Consider the following 19,626-nt stretch of genomic DNA (forward strand, 5'->3'; position numbering starts at 1 on the left):
TTTGGTTTGGTTACACAAAGCACTATTTGTACAGTACCAGTCATTGTATTCCTGACTGCTGCTGTCTTTGCTCTTCTTGGTCACAACACATCACAACAACAACCCAATCCAATGTTTCTACTTTATAATGTTACTGAATGAACATCAGTTTAAGTGGAATGAATGAGGTAATTTCACATTCACCAGCTTCCAAATTTGACTTAACTTTGAAGGGAAATACAATGAATCACTTCCACACGGCGCCTGTGACCTGCATCATATGACCGAGCGTTTCAGGTTGAGGATCACACTGAATGTGTCATTAAATGAATGCATGTGACAGAACATACGTTTGCAGCTCACCTTTCACTCTCAATAGCCATGTGCCGCCATGTCCTCACACTGATATGTTGCTTCTGTGACATCATCCGATGTTTGTGCATTGTACACGCACAGATATATGACTTGTTTTGTTTTTTAGCATCCTTTTGTGTTTTTAATAACGGCTGAATGTTTTCCCTTGTGTTGTTATCAGCAGCGGCACTCACTAACACTCCCCCAGCCCCCCTCCCCTGCAGATACTGTATCCCTACCACAAAGGGAGGTTGAATCTATGCTGTTCTTTTTACATGCATTACAAACATGGAATCCATTTCCCACGCCCTTTTCCCATACATGTTCGAGTAGAGTAAGAGTTAAGAGTGATTGGGCTATGCCTTGAATCTAGAACTTCCATGCTCAAAGCCAGCAAAGCTGAGTCCTTATGGACACGAGCATTAACCTTGAATTTTTTATTTTGGTTATTCAGTTTTCAGTTCAACTTGGCCTTTCGAAACATTGCTGTCATGATATACTGTAAATACCATCAAGGAAATTGTGGGAATGCAGATGGTAACGTGTTGTGCGCATGATTATTATCTTGGCCATGTCATTTGTTTTCATTGCTGTTGTTTTTGTTACTGTGGAGGACTGTTTGAAAAGTACAGCAATTAACAAAATACTTAGTGGAAGGGTGGGGTCCCTCATATCAAGGTAGAACATATTATGCATCTGGATGAAGGGGTGGATCTTTGAATTTTGTTTACAAAACAAAATGTCCTTCAAGTTTTTAGTATATGGGCCATTCCACGGATGTGGTGAAATGTTACGAGCAATTATTTACGGCAAAATACATTAAAAGGCATCAAATATTAACACACAACAGTATCGTCAGTAATCAGGTATCAACATGTAGATATAAAATGTTGTATCAAGAATTTTCCACCTCCAATTATTTTGCAATAAACCATCTGAAACCCATTTTTGTGGTTTTTGACCATTTTAGCAGTCGTCAACAGAAATAAGCACAGTGTGAAAAATGCTGTCAAAATCATGCAACCACTTTGACAATATCTGCTAAAAGGGTGCGCCTACCACTCAACAGAAGTTAATGACATTCCACGGTGAGATTTCTTAGACGAGCGGCATGGTGGACGACTGGTTAGAGCGTCTGCCTCACAGTTCTGAGGATTGGGGTTCAATCCCCGGCCCCGCCTGTGTGGAGTTTGCATGTTCTCCCCGTGCCTGCGTGGGTTTTCTCCGGGCACTCCGGTTTCCTCCCACATCCCCAAAACATGCATTAATTGGAGACTCTAAATTGCCCGTAGGCATGACTGTGATTGTGAATGGTTGTTTGTGCCCTGCGATTGGCTGGGCACTGGCAACCAGTTCAGGGTGTACCCCGCCTCCTGCCCGATGACAGCTGGGATAGGCTCCAGCACGCCCGCGACCCTAGTGAGGAGAAGCGGCTCAGAAAATGGATGGATGGATGGACTTCAGAATACGTTCTGCTGCTACCATCATGAGTTACATCATCAATAACGACTGGTGTCCTACTGTTCCAGAAGCAGCCATGCAAGCCCAAGCCAGGACATTACCTCCACCATGCTTCATAGATGAGCTTTTGTGTTTTAGATCAAAAGCAGATCCTTTCTTTCTCCATACTTTGGCCTTTCCATCACTTTGGTAGAGGTTAATCTTGGTCTCATCAGTCCATAAAACTTTGTTCCTTAATTTCTGTGGCTCATCACTGTACTTCTTTGCAAAATCCAATCTGACCTTCCAATTCTTTTTGCTGATGAGTGGTTTGCATCTTGTGGTATGGCCTGTACATTTCTTCTCTCGACTTCTTCTTCAAGCAGTGGATTGTGATACCTTCACCCCTGCCCTGTGGAGGTTGGCAGTGATGTCACCTGTTGTCTTTGGGTGTTTCTTCACAGCTCTCACGTTTCTGTCGTCAACTGCTGTTGATACCCTTGGCCTTCGTGTTTGCGTAACAGAAAATGCAATTTTCATAGCTGAAACCCAAAGCCAAAAACAAGCACTGTCTAATGTTTTCAGCAATCATTCTAAAAGGCAACACATGAGCAACTAGAAACACCCATCAGTCACATGTTCCAATATTTTTGATGACTTGAAAGGTGGGTGGCTTCAAACAAAAGGTGCTCTGTCCTGAGTTATTTAACACATCTTGATGTACAAGCCCAATTCCAATTAAGTTGGGATGTTGTGTTAAACATATAAAAACAGAATACAATGATTTGCAAATCATGTTCAACCTATATTTAATTGAATACACTACAAAGACAAGATATTTAATGTTCAAACTGATAAACCTTATTGTTTTGAGCAAATAATCATGAACATAGAATTTATGGCTGCAACACGTTCCAAAAAAGATGGGACAGGGTCATGTTTACCACTGTGTTACATCACCTTTTCTTTTAACAACATTCAATAAATGTTTGGGAACTGAGGACACTAATTGTTGAAGCTTTGTAGGTGGAATTCTTTCCCATTCTTGCTTGATGTACAGCTTCAGCTGTTCAACAGTCCAGAGTCTCCGTTGTCGTATTTTGCGCTTCATAATGCGCCACACATTTTCAATTGAAGACACGTCTAGACTGCAGGCAGGCCAGTCTAGTACCCGCACTCTTTTACTATGAAGCCATGCTGTTGTAACACGTGCAGAATGTGGTTTGGCATTATCTTGCTGAAATAAGCAGGGGGGTCCATGAAAAAGACGTTGCTTGGATGGCAGCATATGTTTCTCCAAAACCTGTATGTACCTTTCAGCATTAATGGTGCCTTCACAGATGTGTAAGTTACCCATGCCATTGGCACTAACACAGCCCCATACCATCACAGATGCTGGCTTTTGAACTTTGCGTCCATAACAGTCCGGATGTTTTTTTTCCTCTTTGGCCCGGAGGACACGATGTCCACAATTTCCCCCAAAATTTTTGAATGTGGACTCGTCGGACCACAGAACACTTTTCCACTTTGCATCAGTCCATCTTAGATGAGCTCTGGCCCAGAGAAGCCAGCGGCGTTTCTGGGTGTTGTTGATAAATGGCTTTTGCTTGACATAGTAGAGTTTGAAGTTGCACTTACGGATGTAGCGCCGAACTGTATTTACTGACATTGGTTTTCTGAAGTGTTCCTGAGCCCATGTGGTGATATCCTTTACACATTGATGTCGGTTTTTGATGCAGTGCCGCCTGAGGGATCAAAGGTCACGGGCATTCAATGTTGGTTTTCGGCCTTGCCACTTACATGCAGTGATTTCTCCAGATTCTCTGAACCTTTTGTTGATATTATGGACCGTAGATGATGAAATCCCTAAATTCCTTGCAATTCTACGTTGAGGAACATTGTCCTTAAACTGTTCGACTATTTTCTCACACACTTGTACACAAAGAGGTGAACCTCGTCCCATCTTTGCTTGTGAATGACTGAGCAATTCAGGGAAGCTCCTTTTATTCCCAATCATGCACCCACCTGTTCCCAATTAGCCTGTTCACCTGGGGGATGTTCCAAACAGGTGTTTGATGAGCATTCCTCAACCTTTTCAGTCTTTTTTGCCACCTGTCCCAGCTTTTTTGGAACATGTTGCAGCCATAAAATTCTAAGTTAATGATTATTTGCTAAAAACAATAAAGTTTATCAGTTTGAACATTAAACATCTTGTCTTTGTAGTGTATTCAATTAAATATAGGTTGAACATGATTTGCAAATCATTGTATTCAGTTTTTAATTATGTTTAACACAACGTCCCAATTTCATTGGAATTGGGGTTGTAAATACCAAGAAGTAAAAGCTGGAATTCTGAACCTTTGTCTCATATTATTTTGATCTGAAACCCAAATGTCTTCAGTATACAACAAAAACAAAGGAATTGACCTTGCCGTTCCAATACCTTTGGAGGGGATTGTAAGTGTGTTAGATTTGATTTAAGTAAGAATCAATTTTAGTGCAATGATGTGGAAAAAATACATTTACCCAGCCCTGCAAATTTTACAAACATAATTTTATCCTGTTACAACAATTCATTGGCTCAGTCTGAACATGTTCAACCAAATATAATAGAGTTTGTACACAATGAATGGCGGTTCTTGGGTCTGAGTTTGCTCGTCAAGATGCTGAACAACATAAAATCTTAACAAACTGTGATGTCATCCTAGATTTGCAGTACTCATTAATTTGGAACTATACTGCAGTATTTTGAACTAAAGGTTTTGCACCTAATGTATTTTGCCAGAATTCAAGAATCTCTGTGCAATATCAACACCGTCATACTTTCTATTATGTGTCTTCACTGTAGCATACTTTTTGTCTGATTTTATGGATAGTTTAATGTTTCTCTGTGTATTAAAAAGGCTACTGTTTGTGTTTGGTAGCAGACTGTGTGGTTCAGAGCAGTGGCCACCATTAGGGTGTGGTGCCCACTGGGTGTAGCTTGGCATTAGTACAAGCCAGGCCTACATATCAGATGTGGTGCTGTGGAGTGCCTGTTTGCAAACTTAAGACAGCCACTGACTATATGCGTCTGTGTGTCTATTATCTGTGTGTGTGCGTGTGTGTGCATGCGTGCCGTGCGTGCGTGCCTGTGTGTCTTAACGGGAGAAAACGATGAGTGGTGCTTTTTTTAAAGGATGGTGTGTGTGTGTGTGTGTGTGTGTGTGTTGGTGAGTGAAGATGAATAGTGTGTAGTATTGTCTGTCCAAAGTGTCGACCAGTGTTGTGCTTCCTTTACCTTGCTAATTTTTTACCAAATAGTGAACCTTGACTCTTCCTCTCCTTGCCTGACATGCTTCAACTTGATTGTGATTGTCGGGACTGTTACATTACTATTGTAGAAAAGGGTTAGAAATGTCTAATACTGTGTTTTTTTTCACCAAAAACCTACTTAAATATGTGATTGTTTATAGGCTGTTGTTGCTGGTCACTTATTGTACATTAAACAGGCCTGCCTTCAAGCAAGCTCTACATAATGCAGGCTAGCCTTGATTCTTTTTCCTCTTCCAAAAAGCGTAATTAACTGATATGTTCTCTTTTTCTATGTTACAGTTCCCAGAATGTGGCTTCTATGGTATCTATGATAAGATATTGCTGTTTAAGCATGACACATCAACCAGCAATATCCTGCAGCTGGTTAAAACTGCAGGTGACATTCAGGAGGGAGATCTGGTGGAAGTGGTGCTCTCTGGTAAGTAGTGTAAAAAAAAAAAAAAAAAAAAAAAGTGAACATGTCAGCTGTTTAGACCTCATCTATAAATTGAATCTTTTTTATCTATAGCGGCAGCCACATCAGAAGATTTCCAGATTCGGCCCCATGCTCTAAACGTGCATTCCTACCGGGCCCCGGCCTTCTGCGATCACTGCGGCGAGATGTTGTTTGGACTGGTCAGACAAGGGCTTAAGTGTGATGGTGAGAACACTTTTTTTTTAAAATCCATGAGATGATGTCACAGGATGTCTTCCTCACATTCATCACTTTGATGATGTCTTGCTCCCGGTCTCTGGTTCCTTGGTGCCCCCCGCAGGGTGTGGACTGAACTACCACAAGCGCTGCGCATTCAGCATTCCCAACAACTGTAGAGCTCGGAAGAGGCGCCTGTCCACAACTTCTGTGAGCAGCAGCCAGTCTCTGCGGCTCTCCACCAGCGAGTCCGTTTACAGCGTTGGGACCACATCTACTTGCACCGAGGACTCTGGCCTTGTCCGCTCACACACGCAAATGGTATTAGCCCTTTATAGGGCACCTGTTGACATACTTGGGAACTCAAAATACAGTAGAACTGTTTCAAGACACTGATTGACCTCAATTAAAAAAAGAATTGTGGGGAGGGCAGAATCCATTTTAACATCCTTAACTGCATTACAAGTATAAAAATAAATGAATCACTGTAAATATTCAATTCAACCCTTTTCTATACTGCTTGTCTATACTGCTTGTCTATACTGCGTTGCGGCTGAACTCGAGCCTATCCCCACTGAAATGGGGTTTAAAACCCCAAACCCCCACAGCGCACACATGGACAAACACCCATTCACAGTCAAATTCACACCTACGGACGATTTAGAGCAGTGGTAGGGAAAGTATGGCCCTTGGGTACACATACGGCCCTCTCCGTTCTCTGAAGATTTATAGTGGGGTCAGAAAGTATTCAGACCCCCTTATATTTTTCACTTTGTTATATTGCATCCATTTTCAAAAATATACTCGGCTAACTGACAGGATTGCTACTCTCATATAATATTACATTTTTACAAGGCATGAAGTTAAATGAATAATTCAGTATTGTACTATAATGGAAGGTTTTTCTTTTGACAATTCAATAGTAGAATAAAGATTCGTTATTCATATAAATTCTTCATAACATTTTGGCCTGGCCTATTGGAAAGGGTTGTATATTTGTTGGCTGTGTCCAATGTTGTGTTTGTCATACTATAGAATAATTTATTTCTTGTGTTTAGTGAATAATGCTGAAGATAACAAACTTCCCCCCAGAAAATTGCATGATAAATCGCTATCACAATATTTGTTTAGAAAAAACAACAACACTGCAATCAGAGTATTTTCCCAAATCACTCAGCCCTCTTCCTGATTGATAACTAGGTACTTTTACAGGGTCTGACATTAACGGTGGCTCAGGGCCACTACGCCGCTGTGTTGGGCCACCATCTGCCTATAGACACTGCCCGCCAGTGTCTATAGGCAGATGGTGGCCAGTACAAATTTCAAAGTCACCAAAAATCTTTGCCTGCTAGAAAATGGCCCAAAAATGCATTTTCAATCTTGGTCTGAAATTCTTTTATCACCGAAACATCCCGTCGAAGATACCGATATCGACACCAGAATCACCAGCATAGCACACTGATCAGAGTACCACTACTTATACATAGTGTGCCAAACATCAAGACACAAGATAAAGCATTGTTGGAATGTCAGTGCTAATTAATTTGTTTTATAATTTTGTAATAGATTTTTTCTTTTAAGCATTATTATTCATTTGTGCAATTGCAATGCTTTGATTTTAGTGGTTAGTACAGCGTCATTGGCATGAATGAAATTTGAGCAATAATTGCTTAATAAATACTTAAGGGGCTTAAATAATACAGTATAAAGACACTAAATACGAAATAATCAGTAAAACAATGTATTATATCATGAATATACAGGGCTAGTACAGGTTCTGACTGGGCCACCACAACTTGGCTCGTGAAGATCGCCGCTTCACTCAAAAAGGCTTAACATCGGACCTTGTTTTAATTTGGGCCACACCGTTAAAGCTTCTCTGCTTAGTTCCCAGTGATGAGGACTGGCTAAGTGCGGCTAAAGGTTTAGCACATATACACGTGATGTTGTGGCTAACTACACACAAGGAGATTTTTATACTGTTTAGCCACATTGGATAAGAAGTTTCATGACCCAGTTCCAAGCCTGAATTACCAATTACTGAAGACTTTGTGTCAAATTACCTTTCATATGTTAGGCTTAATAACTGATCACGTTAATGATTTCTCACAATAATTGTCAACCGTGATTTAATAAGGTAGGAAACAGATAAATATCAGTATGCAACACTTTATTTCTGTAAATCTGTGCAAGTGTTTACCTTTCAGATGACGACTTCTAAAGCATTCGTAGGAAATCAGAATGTCCCATCGCTGGTGAGATATTTTTAGAACAGGACTGCAAGCTACTTGTGGTCGTTGGAGGGTTATAGTACCTGGTGGATACAATGGCAAAAGTACAGAGGGAGATGAATGCTTATACTGTACTGCATTTGCTTTGAAGCTGAGTCGCTTCTCGTACAAAAAAAAAAAAAGGAAAAAAAAGCAAAACACATACAATCCCCTCCAAAAGTATTGGAACGTCAAGGTCAAGTCATTTGTTTTTGTTGTATGATGAAAACATTTGGTTTTCTGATGAAAAGATGAATATGAGACAAAAGTTCAGAATTCCAGCTTTAATTTCACGGTATTTACATCTAGAAGTGTTAAACAACTCAGGACAGAGCACCTTTTGATTGAAGCCACCTACCATGCCATTCCAATACTTTTGGAGGGGACTGTACACACACTCAATCCCCTTTCTTTCCTTACTTTCTACCATAGCCCCGGACACCGAGTGAGGCCCGGCGCTTCTACACGGGCCGACCCGTACATCTAGACAAGATCCTGATGAGCAAGGTGAAGGTGCCGCACACGTTCGCCGTCCACTCGTACACGCGTCCAACGGTGTGCCAGTACTGCAAGAGGCTCCTCCGAGGGCTCTTCAGGCAGGGTCTGCAGTGTAAAGGTGAGGAAAGATACGATAATACACACACATTGTTCACATTATATTTTGGGCTGTCAAAATTAATGTGTTAATGCACATGATTATTCCCACAAAAATATCCCATTACTCATGTATTAACACAGATTAATCACACAATTTATTTTGACTGCACATGCTCCTTTACCTTAACGGGTGGATATCTGAAAGGCGGCACAGGTTGCTATAAGGTCAGTGATCAGATCAATGCTTACGCCAGTGCAAAGATGAGTGAGAAGACTCCGACTAGTGTGCTCGGTGGCAAATTTTACTTCAGAAGTCACCCCGATGGGACTTTCGATAAAACAAAGGTAATTTGCATATACTGCAGCACTGAAAGGTCTTTTCATCAAAGCAACAACAAATTTAAAATACCATCTTCATGCAAAATGTGTGATTAATCATGATGAATCAAACTTCAAATGTGTGATTAATCGTGATGAATCAAACTTCAAATGTGTGATTAATCTGATTAAAATAATTATTCAATTGACAGCCCTAATTATACTATAACCAAATACTTTTTTTAATGTATTTTTTTCAGACTGCAAGTTTAACTGCCATAAACGTTGTGCATACAAAGTTCCTAACGACTGTCTTGGCGAAACCATTGGAGGTAGGTGCACATATAAATGTAATCTCTGCAGTGCTAGAACGCTAACCCTGCCTGAGTTTAAAATACAGTCTCATTTGCATGCTTGTTCAAATTAATAACCAATATAACAAAACTGGACTGATTTGGAACTCATTGCTACTAATCTCTTTATCTTCTCAGAAAACAGAAGTAACAGCGGTAAGTCTGCATGCATGTGTGCTGAATAGTAGTGATCCAAGTAAAAGCAGCCATTTTTATAACACGTGAGATGTAAAAATGAAGTTGCACTCAACCCTGTTTACCACTTTTAATATTCCCAGATATGCTGAGTCCCAGTGCTGACCCTGAGGTGCCCATGGACTATACCAGCGACTACGACGCCTCAGACAAGTCCTCAATGGACGACTCGGATGAAGCCTGCAGCATCCCGGGCTCGTTCTCTCCTGAGAGCAACCAGGATGGAGTCAGTGCAGACCAGAGGTATTCAAAGAGAGCATAAAACATGTCACACATAGAGACTTAACTTTATATCGCCTGCATTATGTGTTTCTTCTCAGTGTTTACATTCCACTCATGAGGGTGGTTCAGTCAGTGAGGCAGACAACCCGTCGATCCAGCACAGCCATCAAGGAGGGATGGATGGTTCACTACACCAATAAAGACACACTGGTACGGTACTTTATCTCTACTAAATCATCTCAGTTATATGGGTTCCTTTGTTTCCTTTCCTGTAGCTTCTGTCTTGCTAGTCGTATTACCTCTACCAAGGTTTTTTTTCTCCGTTTTTAGCAGGAGAACGCCAAAAAGATGTTAACGATATCGACAAAAATAAGTGAGGAGGGAATAATTTCCATTGAACTCTGTAGAATCTTTGTAGGGATTCAGGTAATGGAGCATATCCAGGATTTTGAACATTTTCCTTGATTCCCCAGTGAATTATATATGAATCTTAATTAATGACAAAATTCAGGCATATGAATAGAGGTGGTGCTCTATGAATGTGTGGAACTTTGTATAAACTCACATTGGGATTGTTCAGTTTTTGCGGATGTCTCCGCCCAACTGCATGTCATTCTAATTTTCTTGTACTCAGGGAAGGATTTTTCATAAGCATATTTGTTTTGCTGATTGGATGGCCAAAATCTATCTTTCCTACTCTTGTTCATAGGAAGACATGTGGAGTCCTTTTCAAACAAAAGCTACCAGCTACCAGATATGGTTCCAAATTAGGAATTACATGAACTCTATTTAGGCTACATGCTTTATCTGGATATGTACTGGATACATACTGTATATACAGTATATATATATATATTTATATATACAGAGTGTGTATGTGTGTGAGGTGCAATGATGATTGATCGACAACTAATCAATTATCAAATTAGTCGATAACAATTTTTTTTAGATAATTGTTTAGAGACCTTGTTTAACCTAAAACTGTCCAAATCCTCATAATTGCAGCCTCTCAACAGTAAATATTGTTAAATATGTTCACTATAATAATATAGCAGACTAATTATCTTTCTGTTTATCTTTCTGTTTAAAATAAGACATTGGCAAACATCTTTTACTTTGGAAGAATGATTAACATTTTTGCTTGATTTCTGACATGTCAATTTGAAATCTCCGGTTTTTAATAAAGGAATTGAAATTTTAAAAACATTTTCATCCGATTTATTGATTAATAAAAAAAAAAAAACTGACGGATTAATCGGTTATTAGAGGATGGATGGATGGAATTATATAAAATTATGATAAGATAATTACATATATATATATATATATATATATATATACACACACACACACACACACACACACACACACACTTGTATGTAAGGTGTGTAACAACTTCACCGAAACAAACAACAACAAATATTTTTTATGCATGATCTGGTTCTGATCTGATCCACATTATTTCCACTTCCATCTATAACTGCTTCCTACAACAACATTTGGATATTTTTCTGTCTTTATGTTTTCTTTGGGCGGCACGGTGGCACGGTCAGCCTCACAGTTGTGATGACCCAGGTTCAATCACCGGCCCCGCCTGTGTGGAGTTTGCATGTTCTCCCCGTGCCTGCGTGGGTTTTCTCCGGGCACTCCGGTTTCCTCCCACATCCAAAAAACATGGATTAATTGGAGACTCTAAATTGCCCGTAGGCATGACTGTGAGTGCGAATGGTTGTTTGTTTGTATGTGCCCTGCGATTGGCTGGCAACCAGTTCAGGGTGTACCCCGCCTCCTGCCCGATGACAGCTGGGATAGGCTCCAGCACGCCCGCGACCCTAGTGAGGAGAAGCGGCTCAGAAAATGGATGGATGGATGTTTTCTTTGTATTGTTTTTGTCACAGTGGCCTCTTGGAAAAGTAATTTCAGCCCTTTGTATATTGCACATATATTGAGGACTGACAATAAACGCTACCATACCATCTTGCTTCTTCACTAACACTTCCTCTGCCGTCTCTCTCTCTTTTTAAAAAAAAAAATCTTCTTTCATGTCACTCTTAATTTCTCCTCCTCTTAGCCTTCCTGTCACCTGGCCATTCTTCTTCTCTTCCTCTGGACATCAGCCCTCAAACCTTCCCATTCCTCAAATTACATGTCCTCTCCCTGCACTACCCTCACAGAGAAAGAGACACTACTGGCGTCTGGACTGTAAGTGCATCATCCTTTTCCAGAACAACACCTCAAACAAATACTACAAGGTAAGTCTATATTTCGCCATCACATTGGAGAATGTCACACTTCTAGAGCGCCACTATGGTTTTGTCTCATCCTGGATCCATCTTCCTCGTAGGAGATCCCTCTCTCAGAAATCCTGGAGGTGCGACCAGCCGGTAACTTCACTCTGGTACCCTCCGGTACAAACCGGCACTGCTTCGAGATCATCACGGGCACCATGTGCTACTTTGTGGGGGAGGACCCCAACACCCTTCCTTCCCAGTCCCCCCAGCACTCCCTCCCCCAGTCACCCCCATCCCCCAGCCAAGTGGCGCCCAATAGCGGCATCGGGCGTGAGGTGGCCAAGGCATGGGAGAGCGCCATCCGTCAGGCCCTCATGCCTGTCATCTTCCAGGATGCCCCTCCAGCGGAAGGAAACACGACTCACAGTGAGTCACACCTCCACTGAGATAGTCTTGCAAATTGAGAAGATTTAGTTGTTATAGATTTTTATGGACTACCTGCATATGCAGACCTTTTCAAAAAAATTACCTTACAGACCCTTTCCAAAAAAATTTAATATCATGGGAAAATGTATTTACATAATTCCATACAAAAAGTTAAACTTTCATAGATTATAGATTCAGGGCCCACAATTTAAACAATTTCAAGTATTTTTTTGTTTATATTTACATAATTTGGGCTTCCAGCCCATAAAACCCACGAAAGCAGGAATTCCAAAAATTAGAATACTGTGAAGAAATCAGACCAAATTTTGCAGGCCATAAATGTTTTAATGTCACACACTAATCACCTCCTAAACTCAAAGCACCTGCACAGGTTTCCCCAGGTGTCATTAAATCTTTTCAGTTTGGTTCAATTGTCTCAGTTGGGTTCAATATGGGGAAGACTGCCGACTTGACAACTGGCCAGAAGACCATCATTGATACCCTCCATAGGATGGGTAAGCCACAAAACTTAATGGCTAAGGAGGCTGGCTGTTCACAGAGTGCTGTGTCCAAGCAGATGGAAAGGAAGTGGACGGACAAAATGTGGCAGGAGAAGATGCACCAGCAAAAGATATGACCGTGGGCTTCAGTGGATTATCAAACAGAGAAGATTCAAGAATCTAGTAGAGATCGATCCAGTAAGAGTGGAATGAGGCGGGAGTCACAGCGTCAAAAACCACCACATTCAGACGCATCCGGGAGATGGGCTGCAACTGTCGGGTTCCTCGGGTCAAGCCACTTCTGAGCCTGAGTCAACGTAGGTAGCCGCTCAACTGGGCCAAGGAGAAGCAGGACTGGACTGTTCGACTGTCCTCTTTTCCGATGAAAGTGTGCCTTTCATTCGATTCGGGAATCAAGAACCAAGTGTTTGGAGGAAGACACGTGAAGAACAGAACCCAAGCTGCTTGAGGTCCAGTGTGATCCACAGTCAGTCATGATTTGGGGTGCAATGTCCATTGCAGGTGTTGGTAAACGCTGATTTCTTAAATCCAAGGTCACCGCAACAGTCTTCAAGAATGTTTTAGAGGATCTGTATGGAGATGCAGATTTCATCTTCCAGCAGGACCTGGCCCCTGCCAATACCGCCAGAAGCACCAAAACCTAGTTTGATGCCCATGCCATCACAGTGTTTGACTGGCCAGCCAACTCGCCGGATCTAAACCACATTATTATTATCAAGAGGAAAATGAGGGGCACCAGACTCAAAAACAAAGAACTGACAGCAAGCATCAAGGAAACCTGGGCTTCCAAAACTCCCAAGTAATGCCACAGGCTGATTGCCTCAATCCCACGGCACATCGAAGCAGTGATTAAAGCAAAAGGATTCCCAACCAAGTATTGAAGATTAACATATCGGTTTGAAAGTGCCATATTCTGATTGATTTAATGTGTCCCTAATTTCTTTCTTTTTTCCTACAAAAAGTGAGCAGTAAATGGTGATTTCTTCACAGTATTCTAATTTTTTGAATTCCTGATTTTGTGGATTTTATGAGCTGGAAGCCCAAAATATGTAAAAATAAATAAATAAATAAATACTTGAAATGGTTTAAGTTCCGGGCCCTGAATCTATCAAAGTTTAGCTTTTTGAATGGAGTTATGGACTTAAATGAATTTTTCGATGATATTCAATTTTTTGGGGAAGGTTCTTTAATGCATATAATGCAGGGTGTCCTAAAAGTCACAATTCATTTTTTCCACTTCGTTTCAGGTATCACTGACAGAGGAGTGGCTATCAGCATTTGACAGCTTAGGCTTTGCAGTTTTAGTGAGCCGAGAAGTTTTTCTGTCCCCGCTGCAATTCAGCACCAGTTTGAGAAGCTTTATGGTTGTCACACTGCTCCAACACAGTACAATTTACACTTTCCATGTCAACTGTCTCGAAACAGGATCTGTTTGACTTAAGGAAGTTCAAAGATTTCAAGCGGAAGATTTTAATGCTCAACAACCTGAAGTCAGTATGGGTGAAGCTCTATAACTCTCTGAACCATCTACTAAATCTAGCTATTGTTGATGCTGAGTTCCAGGGCATCCCTACAGAAAGACTCCCTGGCTTTGTGCGAACGCCTGCTCGAGGAGTTTTGTGTCTTCATCAGGGCTGTTAGTAGCAGGCCCTCCGCTCAGTGTTTTGTCAAGAACAGATCCTGTTTCGAGACACTTTAATAGTGTAAAGTTTACTACACGTTACAGCACTCTGATGGCCATAGAGCTTCTCAGACTGGCCCTGAACTGCAGTCGGGGACAGAAAACTTCTTGCCCGGCGGCAATTTTGTAATGCTGTTCAAATATCAATCAACTGTTTACTTTATATTACGACAATTATATTACTGTAAGAGCTATATAAAAAATGCAGCCTTCACAATTTTCTACTGTGCAAATTACATAGTATGCATATTTCCTATTAAGGACAAGCCTCCGTCAGCATTTCTGTGTCTAACAGTCAAATCCAAGAGAATGTGGTAAGGTGCTTTTTTTTCCACACGTAGGAATAATAACACAAATGGTTGTTAATTATTTTAATGTGCTTTCCTGTAGGACATAGGTACAGTGTACCAAATATTTGCTGATGAAGTTCTGGGATCTGGGCAATTTGGAGTCGTGTATGGAGGTATGACCCTGCACATGAGCTTTCACAAGCTCATCTTAAACGTGAACGACAATTGTGTTAAATTACCAAACAAACACACCATCTGTTTGTTAACACAAATGGGCACAGTTCTAAATGTTTCATTTCTCCATCAGGAAAGCACCGAAAGACTGGGAGGGACGTGGCCGTCAAAGTTATTGATAAGCTCCGCTTCCCTACTAAGCAAGAGAGCCAGCTGAGGAATGAGGTGGCCATACTGCAGGTAAAAACAACATTCATTCAAACTCTGCTGAATGAGTAACTTAATTCCCAGGAATTAATTACATATATTTACTGTTTTCACAAAAAGATCAAAAACTGACACTTCGTTTTTTGTTTTACATAGAAGAAGGTGAAAATATTTTGATAAATAGGTTTTTTTAGGCTTGTGTTAAGCATGCAATGAATTTATGACCAGATGGAGGCGACAAAGGCGGACGACTCTGGATTAAAAAGTTGTTTATGATCAGTTCAAGAGCTTTCTTCCCCTGAAGATCAAGTCATTAAATTTCACTTTATTTCCTTCACTTATCTATCCTTTTTGCCAAGATTGAAGCTCTAACGTTGCCTGGTACCTTCTGAATCACTTACAAAATATTTGGATTCCCACTTTCAGAGTTTGCGCCACTTGGGTATCGTGAACCTGGAGTGTATGTTTGAGACCCCGGAGAAGGTGTTTGTTGTCATGGAGAAGCTCCACGGTGACATGCTTGAGATGATCCTCTCCAGCGAGAAAGGCCGACTGCCTGAGAGGCTCACCAAATTCCTCATCACTCAGGTGTGCATGCATGCCGGCACGGGAGATTTATGGGTTTATGTTCTTGTACCAGTACTTGTGTACGTGCTGCGTATGGTTTTGCTTTTCAGATACGCTGGCATTTGAAAGTGTGACACTTTGTGGTACTGTGGCTTCTACATCCTGTTTGTTTGTGTAGATTCTTGCAGCCTTGCGACACCTGCACTTTAAGAACATCGTCCACTGCGACCTCAAACCTGAGAATGTGCTGCTTGCCTCTGCTGATCCTTTTCCCCAGGTAGGGAAAAAAAAGCAGGCAAAACACTAATTTTAAAAAAATTAATGTAATAATTTTTTTGAAATTATTTATTCACACCAAATAACGCGTCTTGTTCATCTTTCTATGTCAGCGATGTATAGTGACAAGCAGAACAATTAATACTTCTCCATTAGACGGCAGACTGTACAGTCAAACTGCGTCTCTGCTTGTTGCCAGAATAATAGCTTTGCGATCAACAGGTCCCAATTTTACAATGACTTAGAAAATTTGTGAGTAAATTGAGACAAGATAGTTATTTAAATTTATATACAGTACTTTCTGTCACATTTTTGTTTGGTGTGCCATAATTTTTCTAATGGAAAATATAGTATGTGCCTTGACTAGTGTTGGAAAACACTAAAGTACAGCACTGACCTCCACCAAGGCTTAACACCTGTCCTGAACGTAGTGGCAATGGATGTGAATAGTCATATTAATAATCCACACTGAAGTTTCATCTTCAATACATGACACTGCCTTCAGTCATTACAAGAAAATTTTCACGACCATAGGGCATAGGGTATTAAAAAGCGCAGTTTCAGTTACGGAGTCTATTTCTGTATTTAACAAATACATAAGGCGCACCGCATTATTGGGCGCAGGCATGGTAAAACATATGCTATCTTAAAACATACGGTAGCATGCGCGCATGCTAAAACAATGTTTTTAAAAAGGCAGTGGGAGCAAAACTGAGTTTGGTTGTACTTTATTGACGTATTTAACAAAGCTGGGCAAATTCGCCATCAAACATGCCGGGTTCCCTCTCGTCATTGTCGGAGTCAGTCTCGTTGCCAGGGGGCTGTTGAGCAATGATGCCGGCTTTCGCGCATGCTCGGACAACAGTCAAAGCAGATACCTAAGCCCAAGCATCCACAATCCATTCACATATGGTGGGGAATCTCGCCCGGCGTTGCCTCCCGGTCTTAGTTGCACTTGGTTTTTCACAGCGGCTGTGAGATGGGTGCCCATGGAGTCACAGATCAACAGGGACGGTGACGCGTGGAAAAAAAACATCCGGTCTCTTTACGTACACCTCACTCAGCCACTCTCTCATTTTCTCCTCGTCCATCCAGCCCTTTTGATTGGCCTTAACGATGACTTTGGCTGGAAACTTTTCTTTAGGCACCGTCTTCCTCTTAAAAATCACCATAGGTGGCAGTTTCTGTCCATTACCATGGCAACCAAGCACAACAGTAAAAGCCGACTTCTCATGCCCCGTTGTGCGTATCGCTACCGTGGTGGTCCCCTTCTTCTCTACAATGTGGTTCACCGGGATGTCGAAAGTGAGCGGCACCTCGTCCATGTTGGTGATGTGGTTGGGCTGGATGTATTTGTGGGCAATCTTTTTACTGCAGAAGAAGCGGAAGATGGCCATCTTTTCCTTGTAATCCGCCGGAAGTTGGTAGTCCTTGCCCGGATGGATAGATGGCGCTGTTTCATAAAACGAAAGCACCAAGACGGACCTCCTTAAAAATGTTCGATTTTCATTTCTTCTGCAAGCGTTATTGCACTCAGTCGAATGGTGACTGTAGAGACACTTCTCCCTGCTGTTCTTTGCTCATTAGTCCATTGCTCGAGTTGGTCTTCGCCTTGTTTCCACGGAAACTCGTCTTTGTCTTCTTGACTTGGCGAAGCTCCTTTCCTGCTTCCTCCACTTGCGAACCATGGATTCGTCGATCTTGAATTCTCTCGCGGCTGCTCAATACCCATGTTCCTTCGCATAACTGACAGCTTGCAGTTTAAACTGTGCTTCGTAAGCATGTCTCTTCGTAGGTAGGTGCTATTTTCGGGGGTCCTTTCCCAAACCAATGTTGTTTTGCACAATGCACATACCGGCGCTATATACCTACTAGGGGCGTGCCTTTAGCGTCCTCCTTCACGCGCACCCTTCCCCCTTTACGTCCACATGCTGTACTCAGTCACGTCCGCCTTTCCTCTATATAAGCAGCGTGTCGGCAGGAAATGCTCCCAGTCAGTCAAGCGGAGCGCTCATCAAACAACAACATTTCTAGATTTTGGAACTTGTGCACACATAAGGCGCGCCGCATTATAAGGCGCCCCGTCCATTTTGGAGAAAATTTAAGACTTTTAAGTGCACCTTATGCTCATGAAAATACGGTAATTAACATTATGAACAAACTACAGTTGCAGTTCCCTAGACTACTCACTCCAGCCAAGGCCAAACAATCCGAAACATGACCGTTTGACTTTTTTAATTAAAAAAATGAGGCTGCGAGCGGAGAGAAATGATAAATTCTTGTATTTGCAACTTTATCCATATCATCACAAAAACACCTTCGATGTCAGACTCTTTGCGTAATCTTGCTCATTAAAGAAAGAAAGCAAGATGAAACGAATAATTTTTTAATTTACGTGAAATTTGCCTTTAACACTCTGGAAACACAATAAACAAAGGACACACATCCTAAGTAAAAAGCAAAAAAAAAATGAATGCAGATTGTAAAATGCTTTTAAAAATATGCGCTGAAAGTGTTCATAGGCTGTGAGTCATAGTTATTTTAATAGCTTGCTGTCTAAAAATGCCACAGCTTGAGGCACAACTAACTAAAAACTACTCAACAAAAAGCATGGCTGTTGACAATGATGTTCAATAGTCGTTTCTTTTTTAATTGCTTAATTGCCCAACTCAAGGGTGTGTTTCAACTTTTTCAGTGCTTGGAATCTGGCCTGATGAGTTTGGATGAATGATGTTTTTAAACTGATATAGTCCTTGCAGTCCAAGGCATTGCAAATATTATTCAGTTGATTTGTTCTTCCATCCATCCATCCATCCATCCATTTTCTGAGCCGTTTCTCCTCACAAGGGTCACGGGAGTGCTGGAGCCTATCCCAGCTATCTTCGGGCAGGAGGCGGGGTACACCCTGAACTGGTTGCCAGCCAATCGCAGGGCACATATAAACAAACAACCATTCACATTCACACCTACGGGCAATTTAGAGTCGTCAATTAATCTAGCACGCATGTTTTTGTGATGTGGGAGGAAACCGGAGTGCCCGGAGAAAACCCACGCAGGCACGGGGAGAACATGCAAACTCCACACAGGGGGGGCCGGGGATTGAACCCTGGACCTCAGAACTGTGAGGCAGACGATCTAACCAGTCGACCACTGTGCCGCTGATTTCTTCTTTATATCCTTTATTCAATAATATATTTGATTAGCATTTACTGTATGAATGTATTTGAAGTCAATTGAACTGTACCTCATACACATTCGTTCGTCCCATATTTCTCGTCTCAGGTGAAACTGTGTGATTTCGGCTTTGCCCGAATCATCGGGGAGAAGTCGTTCCGCCGCTCGGTGGTGGGCACGCCGGCCTACCTCGCCCCGGAGGTTCTGCTGAACCAGGGCTACAACCGCTCGCTGGACATGTGGTCCGTCGGAGTCATCATGTACGTCAGCCTCAGTGGGACGTTCCCTTTTAATGAGGATGAAGATATCAATGACCAGATACACAACGCCGCCTTCATGTACCCTTCCAACCCCTGGAAACAGATCTCCTGCGATGGTAGACACAGTTGGAGGATGTGGAGTTTT

The 19,626-nt window shown here is 41.7% G+C and overlaps 1 protein-coding gene across 3 annotated transcripts in view; it reads left to right on the forward strand.

The window, feature by feature from the left end:
• The window catches only part of prkd2 (protein kinase D2), a 64,985-nt gene that overhangs the window by 37,753 nt on the left and 7,606 nt on the right, over positions 1-19,626 (forward strand). For 2 of the 3 annotated variants that reach the window (XM_061781241.1, XM_061781240.1), the window contains exons 2-17: positions 5,368-5,506; positions 5,597-5,728; positions 5,844-6,040; positions 8,422-8,605; positions 9,165-9,236; positions 9,396-9,413; positions 9,536-9,695; positions 9,773-9,884; positions 11,849-11,926; positions 12,019-12,331; positions 14,795-14,847; positions 14,924-14,996; positions 15,131-15,237; positions 15,631-15,792; positions 15,950-16,048; positions 19,330-19,597. In XM_061781241.1, the coding sequence (XP_061637225.1) occupies positions 5,368-5,506; positions 5,597-5,728; positions 5,844-6,040; positions 8,422-8,605; positions 9,165-9,236; positions 9,396-9,413; positions 9,536-9,695; positions 9,773-9,884; positions 11,849-11,926; positions 12,019-12,331; positions 14,795-14,847; positions 14,924-14,996; positions 15,131-15,237; positions 15,631-15,792; positions 15,950-16,048; positions 19,330-19,597 (2,167 nt within the window). The remainder of the gene's footprint in view (positions 1-5,367; positions 5,507-5,596; positions 5,729-5,843; positions 6,041-8,421; positions 8,606-9,164; positions 9,237-9,395; positions 9,414-9,535; positions 9,696-9,772; positions 9,885-11,848; positions 11,927-12,018; positions 12,332-14,794; positions 14,848-14,923; positions 14,997-15,130; positions 15,238-15,630; positions 15,793-15,949; positions 16,049-19,329; positions 19,598-19,626) is intronic. The other variant, XM_061781242.1, reaches the window with a different exon arrangement.

Source organism: Phyllopteryx taeniolatus, chromosome 8 (genome assembly GCF_024500385.1).
Source record: "Phyllopteryx taeniolatus isolate TA_2022b chromosome 8, UOR_Ptae_1.2, whole genome shotgun sequence".
In the NCBI taxonomy this organism is placed as follows: Eukaryota; Metazoa; Chordata; class Actinopteri; order Syngnathiformes; family Syngnathidae; genus Phyllopteryx; species Phyllopteryx taeniolatus.